The sequence below is a fragment of the Coturnix japonica genome, chromosome 1 (assembly GCF_054131305.1).
Source record: "Coturnix japonica strain WE chromosome 1, WE-NBRP24, whole genome shotgun sequence".
Taxonomy (NCBI): Eukaryota; Metazoa; Chordata; class Aves; order Galliformes; family Phasianidae; genus Coturnix; species Coturnix japonica.
In genome coordinates, this window is record NC_140663.1 from 108270136 (window position 1) to 108295820 (window position 25685).

Genomic DNA, 25685 nt, shown 5'->3' on the forward strand with positions numbered 1-25685 from the left:
ATATGAATAAAAAGATGCTTCACTATTTGTTTATCAGTGAAGATGGTAATGCAAACATTTATGTTCAAAGAGTAGGCTTGTTAACTACCAGGCCTCTAAATGTGTTTTGTGTTCACATCTCCTTTTAATTTCTTACCCACATTTCTTTCTAACAATAGGATAAAGAGGATAAAGATGCTTCTATGACACAAAGACTCTGAAGTGCAAACATGAAATAGAAACTGGAACAACAGCTTCCATTATTTGCCATCTGATAGAAGAAAGTTGGTGTGGAAAGAATATCCAGAGATTTAAATAATAATAGTAATAATAACAACAACAAATGCATTAACTTCTAATTGCAGTTAAACAAATCCTAGTAACTCTACCAAAACCAGTGAAATTTACCTAATAGTAACAGAGAGCAGAATCGAATCACCTGCTTCCCTCATACAGTATTCCTTTTCAAGTACAAAATATTGTAATGGAGATTAAATAGGGAAGACAGGTTAGAGCAAACGCACGGAGAATGAGCTCACGTGTAATTATAATGTCTAAGAATTAAGTCTGATGCCATTGGTATTCAAAAGCATACAGTTATTGCCACAGCACAAAAGTCTGTTTTAACTACTTTCAGCGCTCTTTACAATCTCACAAAAGTGAACCATCAATGTATAAGCAGAAGGTTACTGCAGAGAGGCTGTTATGTTTCAACACCTGGCTGAAGATCAAATATAATTCCAACAGTAAATATTCCGTGTTCAACCTTATAAAGACTCTTCAGTGGGAAAGACAAAACCATCACACTGTGCTGTGAAATAATTGCTGGTCTTGTTGCAGTGCCCCCATCTCTCTTGCTGAATAAGTGCCAGTAGAATCCATGCTCTCAGTATCAAAAGGAAGCAAGGGCTGGCTGCTCCTCAGTGGAGGGACAGGTAGGTCCATGTCCCACACAGTCTGAGTAATATCGGTAGGGCAGGCATTGGAAGAGTGCTCAGAGAAGCCAAGTGTCCAGTCCATGCAAGTCCCTGGTAGTGAGGCAGCTCTGAGGTCAATGCATAAATGTGTCTCAGGGGCAGTTCCAGTGATGTTAGTCTGGGTCAGGCACAGCCTAATTGTCTCCACGCATGCCCATGGTGATGAGGCAGATCCAAGGACAAAGTCATCCCATGGGTGAGGATCAGACCTGGTGATGGTATCCAGGGTCAGACACAGCCCCATGTTCACCAGACAAGTGTGGAGTAACAGGAAAGGTCCCAAGCCAAGATGGGAAGCAGGAGTATGGCTGTTGCTGAGCTGGAGGCTGGTACTACTACAGCATAGTTCTTGCAATGGTAGAGCCCCTGAGCAGAGGGTAGAGACTGGTCAGGGCTATTGGTATTCTTAGGATGCAGGCAGCTGCTTCCCCTCATAAGCAGGGTGCATCCTCGCATCTCACAGATGCCTGGGCTTGGAAAGAAAGTATGATTTAATTGTTTGGGTTGTCTTCAGGCTACTTTTTGAGCATTGACTTGGGGCAGGGACAAGGACCTGGGAAAGAGATGTGGTGTAGGGGACCTAAGGGTGGCAGGGAACATGAAGGCCATGTCTCAGGCAGAAGGATTTCCTCAGGAGCCTGGAGCTTGGCAAAGGCCAGCATGATGGGGAGACCAAAGCTCAGGGTCAGGCTGGTGAGTCAGAATCATGTGGACAAAACAACCATGGACCAGGCCTTGCTGCACTCAATTTAGGGACTGAGAACATCTTAGTTAACTGTCAAGGTGCAGCAGGAATCAGCTGCTCCATAAGGGCATGGTTAATGACACAGCTGGTGTGAGAAGGACCTTGCCACCAATGGGCTCAGCTATAGTCAGGGTCAGCCAAGAGTCCAGATCACCAAATGAGATTTTGGATTTGCCTCGTTACCACAGGCAAATCAGAAGTGCAAGACATGGTCAGGTCTGGTGACAGTAATGTGAGTCAGACAGGCCAGGGACCACTGGATGAGTCCACAGTGATGAGACAAATCCCAGGGCAGGGCAAGGCAGGAAGTCAGTTCACAGGACAAAGTCCAGATCAGCTGGGCACACAGCTGGGCTCAGCAACAGTACATTTGTATCCATCATCTACTACAGCATACTTCAGGTGTTGACTGAAGGCCCAGGGCTAAACTGAAATGAGGTTTTCAGTCAGTTTTGGTGTCTCAATCTGCCTTTTTTTAGGCAAAATGGAAGAAGCTGTTAGAATAAGAGGTCTTCAGATTTTCCAAGATTAAACGTGGGCAGTTATTCAATAGAACTAGACAAGGGTTGCTTACTTTCATCCACATCCAGTAAGGAATGGTGTTTCCAGGTAGCTTAGTAGCTAAACACATGATTAAGCATACTAGTACTGTACATGTTGCCAGGGAGTAGCAGGAGTGGTACTCCTTGTTAAGGAATGGCAAGTCAAGAGCCAAGGGGCTGGCAGGACAAGGCATCACCAGCCAGGGCTCAGTCCCACAGAACCCAAGCCAAGTGAACATGGTCCAACCAAGAGTCCAGATCATAAGGCCATAAGGCAGGCCTAACATCAAGCCATTTTGTCAACCTGAAGGTCAGCTTTAAGATCACAAAATAGGTCTTTAGAAACAAGAGAGGATTGGGGTCAAGCCAGGAAATCAGCCTGCAATTTCAGGTCCAGATTATACTGGTGGGTTAGTGTATGATGGAGGTGAGGACTCATCCAACACTGTTCAGGAAAGGGCTGAGGCTTAAATAGAATTCTTGAGCCCATAGGCAGAGAGTGCAGAGTTGAGGCCCCAGATGAGGCTTGTCAGTGCCATCGAGTTCATTTAGTGCTCTCAGGACCCTGGCAGATACGAAGTGACTTATATCCAAGATGGAATTGCACAAAATTATTGCAAGTGCCAAGCCTTCAAGCAAATATCAAATAGTTCCTCGCAGTCACAGGAAGCAGCTGTGTTGCACAGGTAGAAGTTTTCCATGCATGCTGGATGGATAGAATATGCCCAGCCAGTAACATGCCATATCAAAAGCTTCAAAGTTGACTAAGTTATAAACAGTCAGATTGGGATCCCAGGGTTAAACAATCTTGATAACTAATAAAAGTTAAAATAGCTAACAAATTCTCATTTTAGAGTACGTGTTTTGCTTTAGGCGCATGCTTTGCTTTAAAGAAGGTATGTCACTCTGCCCTGATGTATCAAATTCTACAGTTGATAAGCTTTTGGTATCCAAAATAGTAAACTTAAATCCCCAACTTGCATGCAGTCCAGTGTACAGTTTTTTTATGTTTTACTTGGCAGATTGAGAAGATGTTTGCATGAAAATTTGACAAATTGGCAGATAAAGGTTAACATGAATGGTACAGGAGGATTATAATGATGGAAAAGTCGGAGTGATGGAATACTGAAAATCATTCCAATAAGTCTGAAATTGAGCCAAGGAGAAAAAAGGTGGCAGATAGATTGGAGGTGGGTAGATTGAAGAGAATGCAGTCAAAATATAGGCAAGAAAGACAGTTTTAGCGAAGGATTTTGTGTGTATTTGAGGGAATTGGTGTGCACCTCTAGAAAAGCAGAAGAGAGGAAGCGGAAATTGATCCAGAAAGAGTGAAAGTAATGGCTTGCAGGGAAAGGAAGGATAACATAGTCTAAATGTACACAGGAGAAAGATTTTTCTTAAATCATATTTTATCTGTAATGAGTATTCACTCGATAGCAGGACAGGCTGAACATGAATCATTTGGGAAAACCTTATACTGAGATAGCGAAAGCAGTTACATTCAGCTTTATATTTCTCAGTAGTGGTAAAGTTGCAGCTATAATGTGCTTACACCAATCTACTGTAATGCTTTAGAGAACCCAAAGAGCAACATGAGATGGTCTTCAAAATATGACCTCCGAGAAATCTTTGGAGCAATTAAGGCTGTTTAGTGTAGAAAAGGCATATTAGATTTGTCAAAGAATAAAAATCTACCTGAATCTTTGCTCCAAATCCTGAAACTATTGATTCAAAACCTTAATGAAAAAATAGTCAGTGCCTACCAAAGGCAAAAGAAAATGATACTGTTAGCTATGTCTGGTAGAAAAGCAAGCAACAGATTCAGATGGCATCAGCAAAAACTCAGGTTAGATAAGAAAAATACATTATATAAGGAAATAAGAACAGTGGTAAGAACACATTGAGTAGGTTGTTGCAGTTCTGGGAAGGGAATGATGAAGAGAGGTTAGCTAATTGAAATTCTTCACAACCTCTGTGCATCCAGCAGGAAAGTCCCACTGCTAGAAAAGCTGTCCTCCCATGACAACCCAGTAATTAAAAGCTTGATTGTTAAAAATAGCAAGGACTAAAAAAAACAGATTAATGATGGGAAACACAAACCTAACGTTTCTCACTCTAAGTGACTAGCTCAATAGAAATATAAAATTAAGACAGCCATTCTCCTGCTCAAACACCAACCAGGATTTCTATCCATTTTCTTCAGAAGTGCTTATAAAAGCTGTTTACAAAAGAGAACGCAAAGGACCTCCCCCAAAGTGGGTAGCCCCAGTTAGTAAAGATAGATAGTGCCATCAGCCATGGATTAATGGCATTTTAAAAGTCCCTGCTTTTTTTTTTAAAAAAAAAAAAAAAAAAAGTGATTTTCTCACTATTTGTTTATAAATCACATTGGAACTGAAATGTACTACTTTTTTTTTTTTTTCTTTTTTCTTTTTCTTTTTCTTTTTAATCTTATTGTGGTCTACAGCTTCTCACAAGCTCTGTGTGATAGTGACAGGGCCCGAGGGAACGGCATGGAGCTGTGCCAGGGGAGGGGCAGCTGGGGGTCAGGGAAAGGGGCTGCACCACAGGGCGGTGGGCATGGAACGGGATGCACAGGGCAGACTGGAGTTCAAGGAGTGTTTGGACAAGGCTTTCAGTCACAGGGTTTGGATTTTGGGTGGTCTTGCGTGGAACCAGCAGCTAGGCTTAATGATCCTCATGGATTCTTCCAACTCTATATTATATATATATATATATATATTATATATATATATATTCAAATGTTCTATGATTTTATGACTTTATTACTATTGAAAGACTAACTTATTTGATTCTATACATGTATTTCAAGAATATGGTATTTCTTAAAAATCACATCTCTGCTACGGAGTGACAGATATAAGATGATGTTACACCAAACCCTGTGGTTTTTCTTTTAGTGATTTACTGACTGACACTGCATATGAAAAGGTATGGATTTAATCCACGTGCAATTCTGCAAGACTCTGTCATAAATCAGAAACATTTTGGATTTATTCTGACAAAAAGGCAATAGTTTGTAAGCTCTGTGCATTCCACCGCAATGATGAACTGTACCCTAAAAGCAACAGTATCAGATTATGTGGAAGCAGCAAAGAGATCGTGTTGGAAGCCACAGTGTTGGATACCTTTCATTCACTGTCCAAGCAGTACAGAAAAAAAAATGCATTACACTGTGGAGATTTAATCTCAGTCTAAAAATCTGTCATTTACTTAATTGATCATCACAGCAATGAGTATCCTTTTCTTCTGTTTTGTTGCTGTAGTTGTTGCTGATTCCTAATTTTAGCAAGCCTAGTTACTGTGGCATAAGTAGGTAGAAAGAAAGAAAGAAACAGTATTATAACTATTCTGAACTAATCCATTCCTCCGTCTTACAAAATCCTGTGGTTGACAGTAGTTGAAGTCTTCAGGATCTAAAATATACACACTGAAGTAAAAGCCAGCTCACCTGTTAAATATTCAAGAACTGCGATGATTTGAGTAAATGTTTGGCTTCAAAGTCAAACACTGTTTAAGCATGTCTCTCACCAGTTTGCCATAGTCTCCTGTTGACTTCTGGACAGAAAATACCTGAAGATCTCTTTTCCTTTTTTATGACTTGGCTGTAAGTCAAAAGACTACTTCAGCCCATCTTACGTGCCGATGATTTTAAATACAGCTTCTGCTCTGTTACTTAGTGCCTCAGATCCCCTGAGGAACTTCAAGCATTTGATAATGTTCTCTAAGGACTGCAGTACATTTCTGTCCCTGCTTTTAGAAAGGACATCAGAATCACAGGTGTCTTTCATTAATACTGCCGTCCCCAGCTTGGAAAATCTGCTTAGTATTTTCAGAATTCTCTGTAGTAGTAACAGCTCTGGACAGCTGAGGGCATCTAAGCCAAATTACCTGATGGCAAATGGCTTAGAAGTATGTCATCACACTCTGCTGAAGATAGCAGGCTACATCTCTGCTCAAGAATTAAAAGCAGTATAAAGCATTCTTTGTTAACTACTTGTGAAATGCATGTCATTTTTCCTTCTCAAGCAGTTTGGGGTCTTTATAAAGTTGCCAAGTAGAGGTTTCTCTTTTAGGGATTTTGCTGTACGCCAAGAATGCAATTAGTATGCATTAAACAGCATGATTGTGACCTTGATGTAAATGGCTCAGTGATGGTTCTCTCTTATCTTAGTCCATCAAATACAGAGAAAGGAGAAGGCTCTCTCCAATGGATGTGGCCACGTTCAGATTTCAGCCATATTACATGATCAGTGCTATTCTACTAGAACTAGTTTAACATGAAAAATAGGCAAAAGCATCATGGAGGTTTTACAGATGCTGGTGTCTAAAAGGAATTGAAGTTTAATTAGTTAAAGTTGTGGGCACTGATGAGTGCTTCTCTAAAATATATTAACAAATGTAATGGCTATATTTAAAAAAAATAAATAACAGAGGAGATTTAGCTATGGTGGCCTGGAAACATAGAGGAACCTACACAGGATACTTGTCTTTGTAGCATTCAGCTGTACAGGAAGCTCAGGCAGAGATTTAAATGTAACAACTAAAAATATGTATATATATATATTTCAAACTTTGATAAGTAATTGTTCTTGTTTGTAAAAAGAACTTTCATATACAAAAAGTTCTATCATATCTCAAGGAGAACCAGGAGAGTTTGCTTTAGTGACACATGTATGTGGAAAAAAATATCATGTCTGTGGATGGATTCAATAAGGGAAATGAGGCACTCATTGCCCAGAGAGGTGATAGTTGTCCTGTTCCTGGAGACATTCACAGTCAGGCTGGACAAGGCTCTGAGCACGCTGTTTGAGCTGTAGGTGTTCCTGTTCATTGCAGGAGGAGTTGGACTAGGTGGTTTTTAAAGGCCCCTTCCAACCCAAGCGAATCTGTAATTTTATGAGCAACATTATGAAATACAAATCAAAATAGAGTCAGGCTTAATAGCAAACTCCCAGCATGAAAGCACAGATGGATTTCACCTTTGCATGCACAAATGAAGGGAATTTTCTGTTTCAACTTGCTGGCAATCACCCTGCTGCAAGAACATCTATTCCCTTCTTTCCCCACCCAGCACACACACTGGGTCAGTGAGGCCTGGGCACTGACTCCAGACATGTAGCTTACCCGCACTGATCACCTGGAAACCAGCAAACACCACTGGGTTTATACAAGGGCAACCTGCTAGGTCCATCTATTCAAGTCCTAGCACTGTTTGCCCAAATATCCTAGTAGTGTAATGTTCCTTCAAAGCTTTTTTTTTTTTTTTTTTTTTTTTTTAATAAGAAAATGAGGAGGAAAAAAAAGATTAATCCACTTCTAAAAAGTTATGAAAGAAGGCTTCATGTTACTCTGCCAGTGTTCTTATGTCCTGAAGAGGTATGGACCAGGTGCTCCTTTTAGCTGTGCAGAGGTTATGGCTTAAAAATGAAAATGTATTATAGAATCATAGAACCATTAAGGTTGGAAAACACCTCTAAGATCATCTAGTCCAACTGTCAGCTCATCACCACCATACTCATTAACCATGTGCCTGAGTACAACATCCACACATTTCTATAAGAAGGTTCATAAGGAGGATCTGGGGAACTACAGGTCTGTCAGCCTGACCTCGGTGCCAGGGGAGATTATGGAACAGATCATCTTGAGTGAGACCACATGACATGGGTAGGATCAAGCCCAGATAGAGTAGGTTCATGAAAGGCAGGTCCTGCTTAACCAATCTAATCTCCTTATGTGAGCGGATGACTCACCTGGCAGATGAGGGAAAGACTGTCAGCATAGTCTACCTAAACTTCAGCAAAGCCTTTGACACTGTCTCCCACAGTATTCTCCTTGAGAAGCTGGCCACCCATGACTTGGACTCTTTGATGGGTAAAGAACTGGCTGTGTAACCAGACCCAGAGAATGGTGATGGATGGGGTTAAATCCAGATGGCAACCAGTAAATGAGTGGTGTTCCCCAGGAGTTGGTATTGGAGTCTGTCCTGTTCAGTATCTTTATTGATGATCTGGATGAGGAGATTGAGTGCACCCTCGGTGAGTTTGCAGATTATGTCAAGTTGGGAGGAATTTTTGATATGCCTGGGGGTAGGATGGCCCTACACAGGGATCTGGACAGGCTTTATCATTGGGCTGAGGCCAATGGGATTAAGATCAACAAGGCCAAGTGCTGGGTTCTACACTTCAGTCGCGACAACACCAGGCAATGCTACAGGCTTGGGGCAGAGTGGTTGGAAGACTGTGGGGGAAATGGACCTGGGGGTGTTGGTTGATTCTTGGCTGATCATGAGCCAGCAGTGTGTTCAAGTAGCCAAGATGGGGAATGGCATCCTGGCTTTTATCATAAACACTGATGCCAGCAGGAGCAGGGAAGTAATCATCTCTCTGTATTCAGCTCTGGTGGGGCCACGTGTTGAGTGCTGTGTTCAGTTTTGGGACCCTCACTACAAGAAGGACGTTGAGTCCCTGGAGTGCATCCAGAGAAGGGCAGTGAAACTGGTGAGAGTTCTGGAGCATAAGTATTATGGGGAGTGACTGAAGGAACTGGGATTGTTCAGTCTGGAGAAGGATCAGGGGAGACCGTATCATTTTCTACAACTACCTGAAAAGAGGTTGTATCAAGGTGGGTGTTGTCCTTGTCTCTCAGGTAACACTGATAGGATAAGAGGGAATGGCCTCAGGTTGTGATGGGGGCTCAGGTTGGATATTAGTCTGCCCAGGGAGGTGAAGGAGTCACTGTTCTTGGAGATGTTCAAGAACCGTGTAGGTGTGGTACAAAGGGCCATGGTTGTGGGGAAATAGTGATGGTAAGTGACTGGATGACCTTGGAGGTCTTTTCTAAACTTGGTGATTCTGTGATCCTGTAGTTCTTGAACACCTCCAGGTATGTTGGGTGACTCCAGCACCTCCCTGGGCAGCCTGTGACAGTACTTCATTGCTTTTTCTGAGAGGAAGTTTTTTCCGGATATTCAACTTGAACAGCCCTTGGTACAGCCTGAAGCTATGACCTATCGCTGTTACTTACCCGGGAGAAGAAGCCGAGCCGCACCTCCCTACAACCTCCTTCCTGGGAGGAATTATAATTCCTTTCACTGAGAAAACGACTTTATTTTGAGCACTATAAATGTACAAAAGCATCACCCAAAGAAGCTCAACCAAAGTACAGGACCGGCTCGGCGGGCTGCGCCGCTGGGGGCGGTCCGAGCGTGGCCGTTAGGGGGCCGCCAGGAGCTGTCCGTTCAGCACCACGGACGGGACGGGGGGCCTCTCCTGCTAGGAGCACCTCCCGTATATCTAACAGATATACATCCATATCCATGTCCCTGGTTACTGACCGCACCTCCCATATATCTAACAGATCACACGGAATCACAAAGAATCACACACAGAATGACCCGGGTTGGAAGGGACCTCAAGGATCATGTAGTTCCAACCCCCCTGCCTGGCAGGGCCACCAAACATACACCTTTACTAGATCAGGTTGCCCAGGGCCCTGTCCAACCTGGTCTTGAACACCTCCAAGGACGGGGCATCCACAACCTCACTGGGCAGCCTGTTCCAGGGCCTAACCACTCTCCTAGTGAAGAACTTCCCCCTAACCAACCTAAATCTTCCCTCTTTTAACTTAAAACCATTTCCCCTAGTCCTGCTATTGTCAGCCCTTTCCAAGAGTTTACTCCCCTCCTGGGAGTAAGTTCCCTTCAGGTATTGAAAGGCTGCAATGAGGTCACCCCGCAACCTTCTCTTCTCTAGGCTGAACAAACCCAACTCCCTCAGCCTGTCCTCATAGGGGAGGTGCTCCAGCCCCCTGATCATCTTCGTGGCCCTTCTCTGGACCCTTTCCAAAATCTCCATGTCTTTTTTGTACTGAGGGCTCCACACCTGGACACACTACAACAGATGGGGCCTCACAAGAGCAGAGTAGAGAGGGACAATTACCTCCCTATCCCTGCTGACCACCCCTCTCCTGATGGAGCCCAGAATCCCATTTGCTTTCCGGGCTGCCAGAGCGCACTGCTGGCTCATGTTGAGTCTCTCATCCATCCATCCCCCAGGTCCTTCTCAGCTGAGCTGCTCTCAAGGACCACTCCTCCCAGCCTGTACAGGTGCCTGGGGTTCTTCCGGCCCAAATGCAAAACCTTGCACTTTGCCGTGTTGAACCTCATTATGTTCACCCGAGCCCAGCTTTCCAGCCTGTCGAGGTCCCTCTGAATGTCATCCGTTCCCTCCACCGTACCGACCGCACCACCTCCCTCAGCTCGTCCCTCTCCCCCTCTTCCTCCCGGCCGTTCTCTCCCTCCTCCCGGTCCCGCAGTGGCGCCGTGTGGCGGCAGCCAACCCGGATGCCGCATGCAAACGAGCGCGGCGCTCCCCGAGGCGGGCGGGAGGCGCGTTTTCCGCCCGGTTTCCATGGCGACGCGAGGCTGCCGTGCCCCCGGTTTGTTGGCGGGGAGACCCCCCCCGGGGCGGGCACCCGCGTGACGGCCGAGCCCCGCGCCGGGCGGGCCCGGGCGGCGGCGGCGGCGGCGGCGGGGAGCGTCGTGAGCCGGCCATGCCAGTGCTGTGCGGCGGTGCTGAGTCAGAAGCAGGTATCCCGAAAGCCCCCTCTGATGAGCGGCGCCGCGGGGCCATGGAGGAGCTGGAGCACACCTGTCCGCAGCCGCGCCTGGTGAGTGCGGCCCGCGGGCGGGCCCTGCGTGGGGGCAGCGGCGGAGCGAGGAGGGCAGGGGCGGCTTTACAGCCCTGCGCCTGCTGAGCGATACATCGCGGCCGGGCCGCCTTCATCTTGCCCTTGCTCGTTCTTTGTCGTTTCGCTACTTTGGGAAACGCCAAGTTCCGGGTCTTTTTCCGAAAGCGAAAAAGAAAAGAATAATACAGAATCCCCCCCGTAAAAAAGTGGGGTGGGCGCTGCCGGAGCGCCGTTCTGCGGCCTCAAGCTCCGGTACCGCGGCCGTGGCGCTGGGGCAGGGCAGGGCAGGGCAGGGCAGGGCAGGGCAGGCCGCGGCGGCACCGGGCGGACCCGGCTGTACCGCACAGCCCGCAGCGCCACGCACGGGGAGCGGCACAAGGATGCGCTGCGTGTGCGGCACCTCGGTGTGTGCGGCCCCGCACGGTCCCGAGCCTGGGAGCTGCCTCTATCCGTGCGGTAATGGACATGGTTTTAAGTTGACAGAGGGAAGATTTAGGTTGGATGTTAGGGGGAAGTTCTTCACTAGGAGAGTGGTCAGGCCCTGGAACAGGCTGCCCAGGGAGGTTGTGGATGCCCCGTCCTTGGAGGTGTTCAAGACCAGGTTGGACGGGGCCCTGGGCAACCTGATCTAGTAAAGGTGTATGTTTGGTGGCCCTGCCAGGCAGGGGGGTTGGAACTACATGATCCTTGAGGTCCCTTCCAACCCGGGTCATTCTGTGATTCTGTGTGATCTGTAATGCCAAGTACGAAAAATGCCTTGCTTTTTGTTGAAACCTTTTATTGTTCCATCGAACACAGAGAGGCAGGACGCAGACAGACAGTACCAAGTTTGTGCTTGATGCAACAGCTGAGCGTGGAAATCAGATCGTTCAGCTCCAGCATTCAGTCACGGTCTTAATTAACACGTATTTAAGCATCTGACTTTGGTAATTAACTTCAGCGCTATATTTGAATTAGTTGACACCGTTCTAACATGACAAGAAGTAGCAACAGTCACTGGGGTTGACCTGAATTAATGTTTCCTGCTCCCTAGAGCTAGAACCAGCTTTAAAGAAAACCCTTATTTCGGTCAAGGGATGTCTTGTTGTAGGGAGCCTGCTTTGGCAGGGGGGTTGGACTCGATGATCTCTAGAGGTCCCTTCCAACCCCTACAATTCTTTGATTCTGTGATTCTTTGGAGCTGTGTTGATAGGGCAGGTTGGCTCACATGTGGTCACTGCTGCATTCTCCTATACCCTGCCCAAGATTTCTTTGTCAGAAGCTCAGATGGAACACTCGATTGAATAGATTACTACGTGCAGTCTGACACTTTAAAAGATGTTAAGGGAAGCAGTGACAATCTGATGCCAGTGTTTGTGGTATCGCTGACTCTGGTGTAATTCTGTGGAAATTCAGGTGACAGCTGGAGTACATTAATAGAACAGGGATTCACTGCAATGTTTTAGATCTTCATCACTACCGGTAAATTCATAATGGACAGTGGAAACATTTTGAGTGAAGATGATGGAAAATGTGTCCACATAAAGTGACATATTTACAGCCAGCGGGTCTACCTTGTCTTCAGGCAAAACAAAATAAAGCCCATTGTATTATGATGGAATGTACCTGTTTCGATTAAGGCATAAGGAGTGTTACAGACAAGTGCTGTCAAGTTTCCCTCTAATTAGCTATGACTTGAGAAGAGTTGAGAGCTGGTGTCCTGAGGGGTCAGTCACAGCTCCACAGATGCTCTAGTAACGTGGGCTTTGAAGCTCCTGTCAGATTCTTTAATATTTTCACTACCTTTTCTGATCCCCTTCCGTCACATACACAGGTAGATCACTGACCAAGGCACTTACTTCATTAGTGCAACTGAAAGAGGAGGTCTAAGTTACTGACTTTGTATCATATTGCTCTGCTAGACTACAGGATGGTACCTCAGATCGATACCAGTAATAGACAACTTTTTGATACTGCGCTTTGATTGCTACTCAACTCTAAAATGATCTGGACCTTCAGGTTCTTAGTACAGGCTCGTTTTTAGGATGCTATTTTTGTTAAGGAAAAAGATTTTAAAACATGAAAAGCAGGTTAGTTGTTTTCTGAAACAATTTGGTCAGAGGGACCCTCATTGTTTTAAATGGTTCAACGTTGCTGCTGCTCATATCATGACATGCATTCAAGAGACAGCAGTTTCCCCCATGTATTGTTCAACAAGTTGCAGATTGCTGATAAGCTCTGGATCTCAGGGAACCCTGTTATGGATTGTCTATGTCTGCTTACACTGAAAAGGCCCATAAGTGAGACAAGTTCTTAGTTTAATGTGATGCCAGAGATATCAAAGGAGGAAATAGACAATAAGTAGAGAATCTTGTGAAACAGTGTGCCTTTTTTCTTTTAATCTTTTGGGATCATGAGTCTGACTTCAGCTCCAGAAGCAACTCTACATGGGCAGCTTATGGTTGTTGGGTTGGGGTTCGCCTTGTGAATTGCCAATCAACCTGAAATAAAGCAAAAGATGCTACAACAGCACACTTTGTTCAGGAAGACTGTTCCAGATAGCGTCTTTGACCAAAAAAAAAGGGAACATTGGCAGCTTATAAGTACAGTGCTGCAAATAAGGCAAAACCAAATACACGTTGAAACTTACCCAGAAGCAAACTTCAGAATGTACCAGTTGGCCTCATCTTTCCTTGGGGTGTGCCAAGGTCTTCCTTTCCTCATATGTCAGGTCCCTGTCATCTAATGTAGGCCTCAGTGAGAACATCTGGAGAAGTGCTGTTGGGACCTGAATTACAATGTGTTCTCTTCAAAATGGGCTGAAGCCTTTGGGGTTTGGTCAGATAATGGGAATGAAGTATCTTGAAATGTGTTTCCCTACCAGTACGTATCTCACCGTGCTTTGAGTCTAATGAGAGGTAATGCTTGAGTAAGGAATAAAGGCTTTTCTGCAACAGCTGGGGGAAGTTAGGCACAGCTTAAGGAATCCTAAGAAATTCAATAACCTGAATTAGCCAAGATGAAGTAAAGGGGAGAAGACAAATTGGCCTGTGTGTACAGGGATGTTGGTGAGTACAGGGCCAGCAAGGAATTAAGGAACTTTTTTCATCACTTTAAAGTCTATCTGCATGATCAGAGAACCATAGAATATTACCCAGGTTGGAAAAGACCTTGAAGATCATCAAGTCCAACCGCAGCCTAACCAGTACCCTAACTCTAACAACCCTACACTAAATCATATTTCTGAGCACCACATCCAAACGGCTCTTAAACACAACCAGGGATGGCTATTCAACCACCTCCCTGGGGAGCCTATTCCAGTACCTAACTACCCTTTCTGTAAAGAAGTCCTTCCTAAGATCCAACCTAAACTTGCTCTGGTGCAACTTGAAGCCATAAATAATGAATAGCCATGATGACCTAAAGGAGCAGGTAGGTGGCTTTTGCTGTGTCTGCTCTTTCCTTGGCTATGTAGTCCCAAGAACACCGGGCTGTTTGCAGTTGTGTGACATCCGTGCTCCCACAGAACGCTACTCTCAGACATCTCAAGCTGAAGCCGGATCCCATTTGCCTGTGCAGCAAATGATATCAGCACCTTGTGTGCAAATACTGTACTAGTTGTCTTTTTTTCTGACAGGGCAGAGACTAGCAGGAGACTTTGGACCTATCCATATGGCAAATAAAACATGTTCTGCCAAGGCACTGTAAGCATCAGGGCTATCTGAGGTTCACCCTGGCAACCCAAGCAACTGCTCCCGAGCCTGAGCTTCCTTCTACTGCCTTGACTTGAGATTCAGAAGCTACAAGCTCTTATGAATCCGTAGGACTTAGGCACCAGATACCCTGGGGCCACTGAATCTGTAATAATTTAGAAAATCAGATTTAGGAACATTTGAAGAACACGGCTTTCATGTAATTTGAGGTATCAGCTGCTTTAGCCATTTATTTTATTGTATGATTTATTTTAGAAGAAATGACAGCACAGCGAAGGCAGCATTAGTCTCCTCTAGATTCCCATTCCTCCATATATCTTCGTATTTACCATTCATATCTCACTAATATATATGTACAATTTTAACCAGAGGAGCTGATGCCAAATTTAGGGGCTTTTATTGTGGTTTCAAAGCATCCCATGTGTTTGCTCTCTCTCATCTGATGTTATGACTTAGGGGGTCTGCCATCTGTTTACTTCAAACTGGAACTAAGCATAAATGTATACATGAAAAGCTTGGCATTTGAGAAACCCAAAATGACTTCATGTGATCCAGTACCTTTTAGTTCCTTCTTTGTTTCTGCTCTGGCTTAATTTTAGTTTTCATAAACGTTTCCTATTACACAAAAGCAGAAACTCTTTAAGCATGCCCAGTGTTTGTACTTGGGGCACGTAGCAATCTTCACCACAGTTAACAAATAAATAAAAACTTGCCTGTAAGCACCGGAAATCTGCTGTAATTTGTGTTTGCCGCATCAAAGAACACACATTTGGTATACAGTCCAGAATGCCACAGTCTCTGCAAAAACATATTGCAATCCATGTTGATCAGATACACTGAACTACAGATACGCTCTTTGGCAGAATTCGTAAGCGACCCATAAACACAGCACAGGGAGCCAGCGCTGTGCATTGTATTCCTTGTTGGCGAATACTTCTTTGCAATGCAATTTCAGAAGAAGCTGGGGAGAATGTTACTGAGTTCTTAAACTATGCAGCTGTTGCTACTGTGGAGCTGGAACTGTCTGTGTGTGTGCTTGCTTTGTTCCCAGGTAGCTTGCCCATCTATCCTGCATGCATGGAGACAGAAGGCAAAAAAAACTCTTGTGAGAAGCACCAGATAAGTCAGAGGTTTGTTACGAAAGCCCAGTGCACTTCCTAGGGCGAAACAGTTCATCCCAGGGTGCTCCTGTGTTCCAGCTGGGGAACTGCAGCATAGCTCTATTTTGAGTAACGATTTATATTATATATAATATATATATATATATATATATATATATATATATATATATATATATAAGCTACCCTACATCTGACGTGAAATAATTGATAGACATTAAGTACTTTTATGTAGAAACACAAGTAGAGATTGAATACTGGGCTGAGTTCTGCCATGGTCTCAGCTACAGCTGAACTGATTTCAGCAGATTAACTCTTGCCTACCTGAAGTTAAGTCCTTTTAGGCAGACATCAGGTATATACACTAATGCAGGTGACTAAAGAAGCAGGCAATAGAAGTTAAAGAAAAAAATATGAGCCAACATCAGTTGTTTCTGGATTGGTCAATAAAACACAAGGCACTGGAGCAGAGCTTGCATGTTTTGGGTCTGTTGTACCTGCTGCTCAGATTTTAATTGCAAATGCATGACGGACAATTGGGTTCTGCAGTCTGGTTGCAGTGTCTTCCTTTTATGATGGCCACTTCAGGCTGCAGTTTGGTAACCAGCACCCTGCTGATGAAACTGTATGCTTCCTTGTCCTGAACAGCTGCATATCCTTCCTCCTGTCAGAGACCCCTGACAGTTTGAGGCTCTGTCAAGCAAGGCAGTAGGATCGAGGCTCAGAGACTGCACGCTGCCTTAGCTTCAGTTTGTTCTTGCAGTACCTGGGTTGCTTGTGTGCAGCACTCCTTCCAGTTGTGCTGGGGGGAAGGGGACAGATCTGTGAACTGCAGAGGCGCTTGTTTCTTTTCCTAGCATAAGGTGAAATGATACAAAGATGATAACAGATATTCAGAAGGTTATTTATAAGGAAAAACTCACCAATATGGATGCCTTCACTAGGAAATGCTGAGGCAATCTTCACCAGGGAGCAACCTCCAAGAGAGATGCTGCCTTAGTGGTGGTCAGCCCTTAAATGAGGTCTAGAGGAGGTGGAGTCAAGCTCCACCCCTTCTGGGAGCACAGCTGAATTACCCTCACCTGTGCTCCCACAGCTGACCCGACACTTGCCTCAGCTGATTAATCAGAGGTTCAGGCTGTGATTACCAATTTCCCATACACCTGGCTAGCGTTCAAGTAGTGGAGGTGCTTCATGATTCACCCAAGCTCTGCTTAACTTGGGATGCATCTTGCCCTTGCAGGAGGTTTTAATTCTAAATACTGTGTTCCAGTTTGGTCAGCAGTTGTGGTTGTCATGCAAGAGTTGTGTCACAAAGTTATTTCTCCTTTTGCAAAGATTAGAGTAGAATATTGCTGTACTAGTTTCCTCATCTGTGCAACACATTTACATCAGTGTGCTTCTCGAGAAGGCAGTGGAAGCTTTTTTTTTCTGCTATCATTCAATTTCTAATTTGTAAATACATCTTACAGTTAATCATGACTGACTTAGTACTAATGACAAGCAAAGTATAATTGAAGATAAAGCCCCAGGAAAAAAAAGCAACTGTGAATAAGGCAATTTGGAATGCTTGCAAACAGAGTTGTTGGTTTTTTTTAAGTTATTATTTTTGTTAGGTTAGTTTGGCCTATTTTTTTTAGATCCACCTCTTTGAGTCAGCAGAATTGCTGGAGAATAAGCTAGATTTTCTTTTGATTCATGTGTTGATACTGGAGCTTTTTCCTTCTGAAAGGTTTACCTCAGGGCACCCGCCAATAACATTCAGTTACGGCTGTCTGGGCCAAAGTTACTGAAGGCAATGAATACATCAGACAGCAGGATTTTCATTTTCTGTACTGTTCACTCCCCGTACCTCTAGGAGAAGACCTAGTTGGGAAATCCTTTGACTAGCAAAGGGCATTTATGCTTCGGAAGCTCTACGTGTATTTTTAGTTCCTCCTAAAGAGTTTCAATAACGTTTTGCCCTCAGCAAATGTTCCTTAAAGGCGATGTCAGCGTTTCCTGCTCTGTAATTACTGTTTGCTAACATCAGGAGCAGGTTCCCTAAATATTCTTTCTTCATATGAGTAGACCTTACCCACGTGACTTGCTCCAGTAAAATCAGTTATTTGTTTTAAATGCTGCCTCAGAGATGGAAGGAGATTGCAGCATCGTACCTCCCACAGAATCTCCTGCCAGTAAAGCACAGGCCCTACAAAGCACAGCTCTGCGGAGCTTCCCTGTCTGGCCATACTCCTTCAAGACTGAAATGTGCTTAGACCTCTGTTGCTGGCCAAATCCTTGGTGACATAGAAGAGTTCTCTCTATCAAGGGAACAGTGCTTTTGTCTGCTGTGTGGTAACAAGGTAGCGTGGCTGTGTTAATAAAAGATTTAAGAAGTATGGTTCCTTCTGTTTACATACGTTGCATGTGGTTACCCTGCAGACAGAGCTACAGTGGCAGATGCCATATCGTATGGATGACTCTACATGCATCCATCTTCAAGAATATTTCTGTCTTCCTCAGTGCTGCACGGGAGAAGAAAATAAAAAGAAATACACAAACCATTCACACAACTAGTTATTCCTCTTACAGACTGTAAACAAAATACATGTAGAGGTGTTCACATTTCTTAGGTGTTGTTTCAGTGGTCTGACTCGTGTTCCTCTAAAAAACACCTCCCACTTTCCTTTAAATCCATTAGAAACATAAGCTGTTCATATTTATCTGCTGAATTGCTGCTAAGTTAAATGGCTGCGGTAGCCTAAGAGGCTATGAAGAGGGGTAATAAAAAGGCAGTGTCAAGATACACCTGAAAATGAACTACTACTAGTAGTCATGTGGCATTTCTTCGGTGGTTGTATTCTGACTCAGAAGGGAGTTTAGCTGGAGAGAGCTACCTACTGCCCTGCACTCTCACTGCCTTGTTAGTTATACTTGGGGACTGCTAACACACTTAGTGCAAATTAAGCTATCTGAGGCTTTTACATGGAAATTTTACTGAAATTGAGTGAACTTCGTACAGCAATGACATGGCATTTGGACTGCTTAAATGAAAGTATGGTCTCCCTGCTGTTATCAGGTGCTTATGGCATCAGGTAACCCCAGAGTGTGAGCACCATGTAAATGATTTTCTGTTTCTGTCTGTTAAAGCTCACAACAATAGAGTCATTAAATGAACACAGAATGGTTTGAGTTGAAAGGGACCATAAAGCCCACACTGCCTGAATCCCTGCTGTGAGCAGGGCTGCCCCCCACCAGCTCAGCTGCCCAAGGCCCCATCCAACCTGGCCTTGAGGCCTCCAGGGATGGGGCACAACAGCTTCTCTGGGCAGCTGTGCCAGCGCCTCACCAACCTCTGAGTAAAGGATTTCCTCCTAACAGCTAACACCTAAATCTCCTCCCTTTTAGGTCCAAAATATGAGGGTAATTTGACTTGCTTGGCTAATTACAAAATGAAAGTGCCCAGAAAATAATGAAGACACAGATGAAAAGTCTGTCAGAAGAAGACAGAAGTACACTTGTCTAACCATCTGATTATTAACAGAACTGAAGCAAACGTCTACAAGTACTTTAATGGATTACCCAAAATGAAAAGGCTGCTACATAGATTATCTCTTCTCTCAGCTCCAGTTATTACTCACAAGAAATTGGAAAGATAGGAGTAATTATATAAAAGTGGAAAGGCGCTTGATAATTTATTTCTAGTTTTTTATCGCTTTTTGAAATATTTTATCTTACACCGTTGCAGACAAACCAAATGATCTTATTTTACTCAGAAAATGTTCTTGTTAAGCTTTGTGACGTCTCTTCCAGGCCAGAGAAAATGGAATAGTATTATATGCACTAACTGGGAGCTGCTGATGTGTTTGACTTGATCTGACAGCACGCTTTATTTATCCATTTCTCCATTTATACATTCCATCTTTGACAGAATTTGGCTGATTGTAACCTGCTGTGTGTAATGCATTTTCTTATCCAGGGTCTGAGTGGTCACAGAGTAGCGAAAGCATGGACAAGTCTGGGTCTAAGCCCTTGGTCATGAAGTGAGCTTTAACAAGGAGTGTTTACAAAAACTGGATTGATGGGAAGCTCATAGAGGTTGTTCTCCATTTAGCAGAGGCTGAAAGAAAAACCTTGGTGTCATCAAGGTGTTTAAATGGACAAAAAGCCCCACTGTGTTTGCCTGGGAAAAAAAAAAAAAATCTTGCTGTGAACCAGGCCTATTTTCTTCAAATAATCTCTAAGGAAACAACCTCTGCCAAGCCAGGATCTGATTACCAGTTGCAGGCCGCAGACCATAGCCATTATTGTTTTAACATTTCTGCCTTCCTCGTTATCTCAGCACGAACCTGGCTCTATGGGCTGTTGTGTAACTTGACCTTGGTTGGAGATAAAAAGACAGGTTAGTGCTCAGGGATCGCAAAGACAGAAGCGAAAAGACAGTATTTAGAAAATAAAGGAGGGAGCTCACACTATATGATTATGTGTAATGCTGTGCTACGTGGGTGGCCAGTTGAATAGTTCCTTTCCATGAAAGCCAGGCAGAAGTGCAGAGTTTGGCATAGTTTCTCTGTTTTTAACCTTGTTCTGTGCAGGGAAACTGTGATTTTCATCACCAACATATTAATGTGATCTCAGATGATTTCCAGCAGTATTTGATCTTAGGAAAAAGGGGAAGGAAAAACAGAAGGAAAAATGTACATACATATATATGTAAAGGTTGAGTGCCTTTGGGATATACTATTTGCTTTGTTTCCCCAAGAGAGAAGAGTTGAAAATGATTCTTATAGATCACTTTCTACTGTCGTTTTACTTCTGTCCTCTGACCTTTGCACACAACAAGACAGTGAGCACAGAGGTCAGCAGCAATTCAGCCCCGCATGTCTTTGGGTTTAAGCATCTTGGTCATGCTAAAGAAAATAAATGATCAGTGATTAAGTGTTCAGTATCTAAAAGCTAAAAAAGTGTAAATAAACAGGAAGAGAGATTCTGTTACTACCAACAGATCTAATTTATAATGACAGCTGTGCGTTGCATAAATGGTTACCGTCAAAGCCAAAGCAGTGGTGCAGGGCTGTGCAGTCCCAGCTAAATCGTGGTGGAAGCAAAGTAGCACCTCATCTCACAGAAACAGAGCAACCTAGAGGTTGGCTAATGATAGCTTGTTGTTTCTGTGATTCTGGAGAGATGGCAAGCCAAGAGAAGGGGAAGCATGTTTTTTTTCACATCAGACCATATGGCAGATAATAAATACCTGATATTCTTACTGCCGAGAACTTCCTGCATAGGCATGAACAGAAAAATAAAGTCTGTGTCAGGGTTTTCTGACAGATAACATCACGTCATTCTTCACATGTCCTCACTCTCTCTCTTGTCTTTAATTTATAAGCTCTTCAGACCCTCATTGTGCTCTGACGAGCGTTTTAGTACTACTACAGTACATGTCAGAAAATGGAATTGCAGCTCCGATAGCTTGGCTAAGTAGGACTTCTGGTTGCAATCCAGGCTTTATTTTGAATGGCTCCTCAAAGGTGCCTGAGATTCTGACTAAAGACACAGCAGAACAGCATATGGTTCCAATCATTTGTACTGGTGTTTTATCAATTGGAAAAACAGTTACGTGTGAGGAGCTGGCCCATTTGTAGTATTCTAGATTCCAATTAGCTTTATTATATGTTATTCATTATTTACACATAGCAAAACACATTTTGGGCCTTTAGACTTGTTGAGACCAAACCAAAGATTAAGCTACTAGGACCTACAGCCATCAGACCTGTCTTTGCCTTGCAGACAAAGCAGTTCTGTGCCTGCTCTCAAGTCAGAATGCTTGAGCTTCTCAACTGTAGCCAAAAAGCATAAGTAAGTCCTTAGGGAACACACCAGCATTTAGCCTGATTAGAGCATTCTGGCACAGGTCAGTGGTTCTTTTTTGACTCCTTGATGACAAAACAAATTGACCTTGTGTTTTTCTCCCTTCCAGACTCTGACAGCACCTGCCCCATTTGCAGATGAAACAAGCTGTCAGTGCCGAGCACCCCATGAGAAGCTGACCATTGCACAAGCCCGCCTGGGAACACCAGGTATGTGTAGAGAATATCAGCAGGACCATGGGTACTCTCAAAGCACCGGCTTTCCCTTACAGATATGTATCAGTACTTGCTTTTTGCCTTCTCTTTGGATGCAGAGAGGCCAGCCTGATATCTGGTGCTATTAGGTAATAGGGAAGAAACCAGTGACTAAAAAACCTTCATTGTTTGCTAGAGAGAAGCAAGGAGAAAATGTTTCAAGCTAGAATTTGATATTGTCATGGATGCTTTCACGTTATTCAGAAGGAAGGCTTGCCAGCCCACTCCAGACAGCCTGAAAATTGCATTGTGTAATGGCTACCGCTGGCGTTTCTTTCACCGATTCCCTTGCTGACCACATAAAAACCTTAAGTGGCCGTAATTAAAGACCGTTTGCCCTTTGTAAAGAAGACATTCTTAATTTGAGAGCTCTGTCTGAACATTTTTTCCAGGCTCACTTCCGTGCTTGGGCTGGAGAAACAGAATAATTTCACAGAAAGTCCCAAATAAATATTTCAGCCCCACCGAATTCCAGGAGTATTATGTAACCTTTGCATACTTACTCTACATACTTAAAATAAGCTTCTAGAGTATGTAAGCAGATCCACTGTAGAGGAGTAAATACCAGATTTCTAGTCAGTTGTTCATGGTATCATGTGTTCTCAAATTTTTGGGGACTCCTGGATGTCATGATAGCGGAGACATCTCTCTATAGCACTGAAGGACATTCCATGAATATGAGGGCTCTGTTTTTCTTGTTTCTGCTGCCCTTTTGCTTGAAGGTAACTTCTGTGTGGCACAGCTGTCAGGCCAGTAATCTGGTAAAGTACGTTTTACCTTTTCTGCCTAAAGGCCGTTGCTGGAGGTTTCATACAGGAGGAGTTACATATGGGTGATAGCGGGTGTAAGACTGAAAAAAAAATATGCTCAGTAATCAGAGGACAGTGAAGTGCTTATGTGGAAGAGGTGAGTTATGGGGAAAAAAGCCACAAACTAGAAGGGAGAAAATATGAAGCAATAGTAAAAAGCAAGGGAAAAAAAAAATCAAAAAATCCAGAAGACAGAACTGTCTAGAAAGGCAGAGGGAAAAGAACAAGACATATGGTGGAACTCTGAATGAGACAGGAGGATGACATTTTTGCTAAATTAGAATACGGGGATGATGGATGATAATAAATAGGCTACGTTTGGGAGAAAACAGCAGAGTACAGAGGAGAAGAAGCAGTAAGCAGGATAAAGCTCCACAGGTTCACCCATGGAGAATTTTGAATATCTGAACCGGAGTAGATATTTACAGTGATCTTATCTGGGAACAAAAACCTGTTCACCTGAATTAAGTGAAACTTGTTTGGGGTCTGTAAAATCACCGTTGTGTTTCTTTCTCCACAGTTGACAGACCTGTCAGAGTGTATGCAGATGGGATATTTGACCTCTTCCACTCTGGCCATGCTAGAGCTCTTATGCAAGCCAAAACTCTATTCCCAAATAGCTACTTATTAGTAGGAGGTAAGATCAGAATAATTTATTGCACTAAATTTTTGCTTCTGTGCTTCAGCATTAGAGTTATTGCTGTGCTCTCACCCCCAGCTGTTAATGCACTATGACTTTGAATGCTGCTTTCATTCTGGGGGCTTTCTATAGGTGATTTGCCTTGACTTACATCTTACAATTGCATCAATTAAAGTAAAAGTCAAATTCTGCCCTCAGCAGCACAGGCACAATTCCCATTCTAGTTAAAGCAGGTGTCTGCGTGACTCTGAGCTTAGAATAGCTCCACATGAATAATTTACCTTTTTCAGTTATTCACTCAAAATTGTTCAAAGATGGAGATGAGTGAATGAGATCAGCCACTTATTTATTTCTGGCTCTTCAGTCCCTCTGCCATTCAGGCACAGCCCACATCCTCTGGCTGCTGGGTCAGTATTGTGTGTGTGAGCCCAGTCTTCACCATCAGCTGAGGAGCTGAATCTAGCCTGTTCTTGTAGACCTAAGTGTAGATCATGACTTGAGCATATTTTTCAGCTCCCAAGTGTCCCCAGGCAATTTACATTCTTTTCAGCATTTTCCACTAATTTCTTCTTTTTTTGCCGTGTGGCTTGCTAACAGATGCTCAGCAGTGGGTATATGCCAGGGAAGTCACTGGAGAGTGGCTGTTTCCTGCCCAGCTGGCTGTGCAGGCACTGTTCTCATGAGGCCCTGAGACATACATTTCATTTCCAGTTTCCCTGCACCTTTGAGTTTGAGATACATCTCAGAAATACTGCACGACAATATTCAGCTGCTCAGACATTCATAGAAACAATAAAGAGAATGTGAACGCAACCTCCAGACACTTTCTAAGACACATGATATTGCATCTTTGTTCCAAATCAGTTAGAAAGAGGGAAGGTTAAAAAAAAAGAAAATTGTAGAGAAAAATAAAATCTCCTTTTAAATGCAATCTTCAGCTTTACTCTTAAGTTTATGAATGGTGACAGTTCAAAGGGAACTTCCTGGGAGGTAAGTGACATCCCTTTGTTACCAAGGAAAAATGTAGGACATCTTGTTTCCCTCTTGATCCAGATAGTTTGCAGAAGAAACTGGTGGAGGTGCAAAGGTGTGAAGAGTGTGAAGCTTAAAAAATGGAAATTATGTAGGTTTTGTTCTTGTTTTTAAGAGGAAGAGAGGTGAAATCACAGAATCACAGATAGGGAACAAGCTCTGGGGCAGAAATGCATCTTTGTTGAATTTCATAGTGTAGCTCTCTTTAGTTCTGGAGTGAAAGACAAAGCAGCCAGAACTCATTAGTACCTTTTCCCAGCAATGCAGTGCCTTAGCATGTTTAAAGAATGGGCACTTTTCCACACCCACGTACAGTTTGTGCTGCAGAAGCACTGGTGTCGTTTGTGTTGCTGTGCATCACAACCAATCCCTTTTATTTCTTACACTGAAAACAATTATTTGGAGCTAAGATGTTTCTGATGGACATTTATACCTTCCCAAATCACTCACTAGAGCAGGATGATGGAACTAAAAGGAAATACAGACATCCTGTGTTGCACTCTATATGTACAAGTAGTACTTAAAAATTGAAACCTTACCTTTCTACAGAATTCAAGCAAAAATTACTGTTTCCCAATAATTTTAGTAGACCCTTTCTTCCGGGAGAGGGTACCTCTAAGATTATATAAAGTTTGTAAATATAAATGCAGTCTTAGAAAGAAGTCTTCCTACTGCAAGTGCATTTTCTCCATTAAATTTCCTGTCAGCAGGCATGAAAAAAAAAAGGTGTAATAAGAGAGAGAGCATTTAGCTGGCTAAAATACATATATATTATTATTATCTGACTTTGAATTTTGCCTGAACTCCAGGGTATTTACATTTTTCCTACTTTATAGGTCCTTAATGACCATACATCAAGAACATCCATTTTAAATCTCAAAAAAAGACTTAATCTTTGCCAGAGCCTTGTCTGATAGGTTGATGTTTTCAAATTGGAAAGAAGTGCTGCAGTTGGGCTGCTATCACATGCCTCTGTGGCACTAATAACGTTGCATTTATCATTTGTCAAGTATATTTACTGTTTGCCCAGGTGTCATAGAAAAGTGAGATGCGAAGGCATGGGTTTGACCTGTGGTGAAGGACAAATACTGTCAACTCAAAGGGTATCAAATTATTCCACGTGGGAGTCAAATGACTATTGCAGCTATAATGTTGGACAGAGTTAGAGCTGTGGGGACAGGCCACTGCATCTTATGCAACATTATATGAGTCCAGCTTTTATAGTCCTCCAGTAACATGGATGGTGCTTCTTCCTCATTTTAAAAGTAATGTGACATAGTGTTGGCACATCCAAACTTAAAGATGCATTCCCAGGCTCTACCCTCTCCACTA

General features: G+C 43.5%; 1 protein-coding gene across 7 annotated transcripts in view; it reads left to right on the plus strand.

Moving 5' to 3' along the window:
- The window catches only part of PCYT1B (phosphate cytidylyltransferase 1B, choline), a 42250-nt gene that overhangs the window by 1986 nt on the left and 14579 nt on the right, over positions 1-25685 (plus strand). For 4 of the 7 annotated variants that reach the window (XM_015885783.3, XM_015885793.3, XM_015885802.3 and 1 more), the window contains exons 1-3: positions 10765-10934; positions 21728-21827; positions 23202-23318. In XM_015885783.3, coding sequence (XP_015741269.2) covers positions 10818-10934; positions 21728-21827; positions 23202-23318 — 334 coding nt within the window. In that variant the 5' untranslated portion in view covers positions 10765-10817. Of the gene's footprint in view, positions 1-10764; positions 10935-21727; positions 21828-23201; positions 23319-25685 lie in introns of those variants that run through there. The other 3 variants (XM_085530539.1, XM_085530569.1, XM_085530560.1) reach the window with 1 other exon arrangement.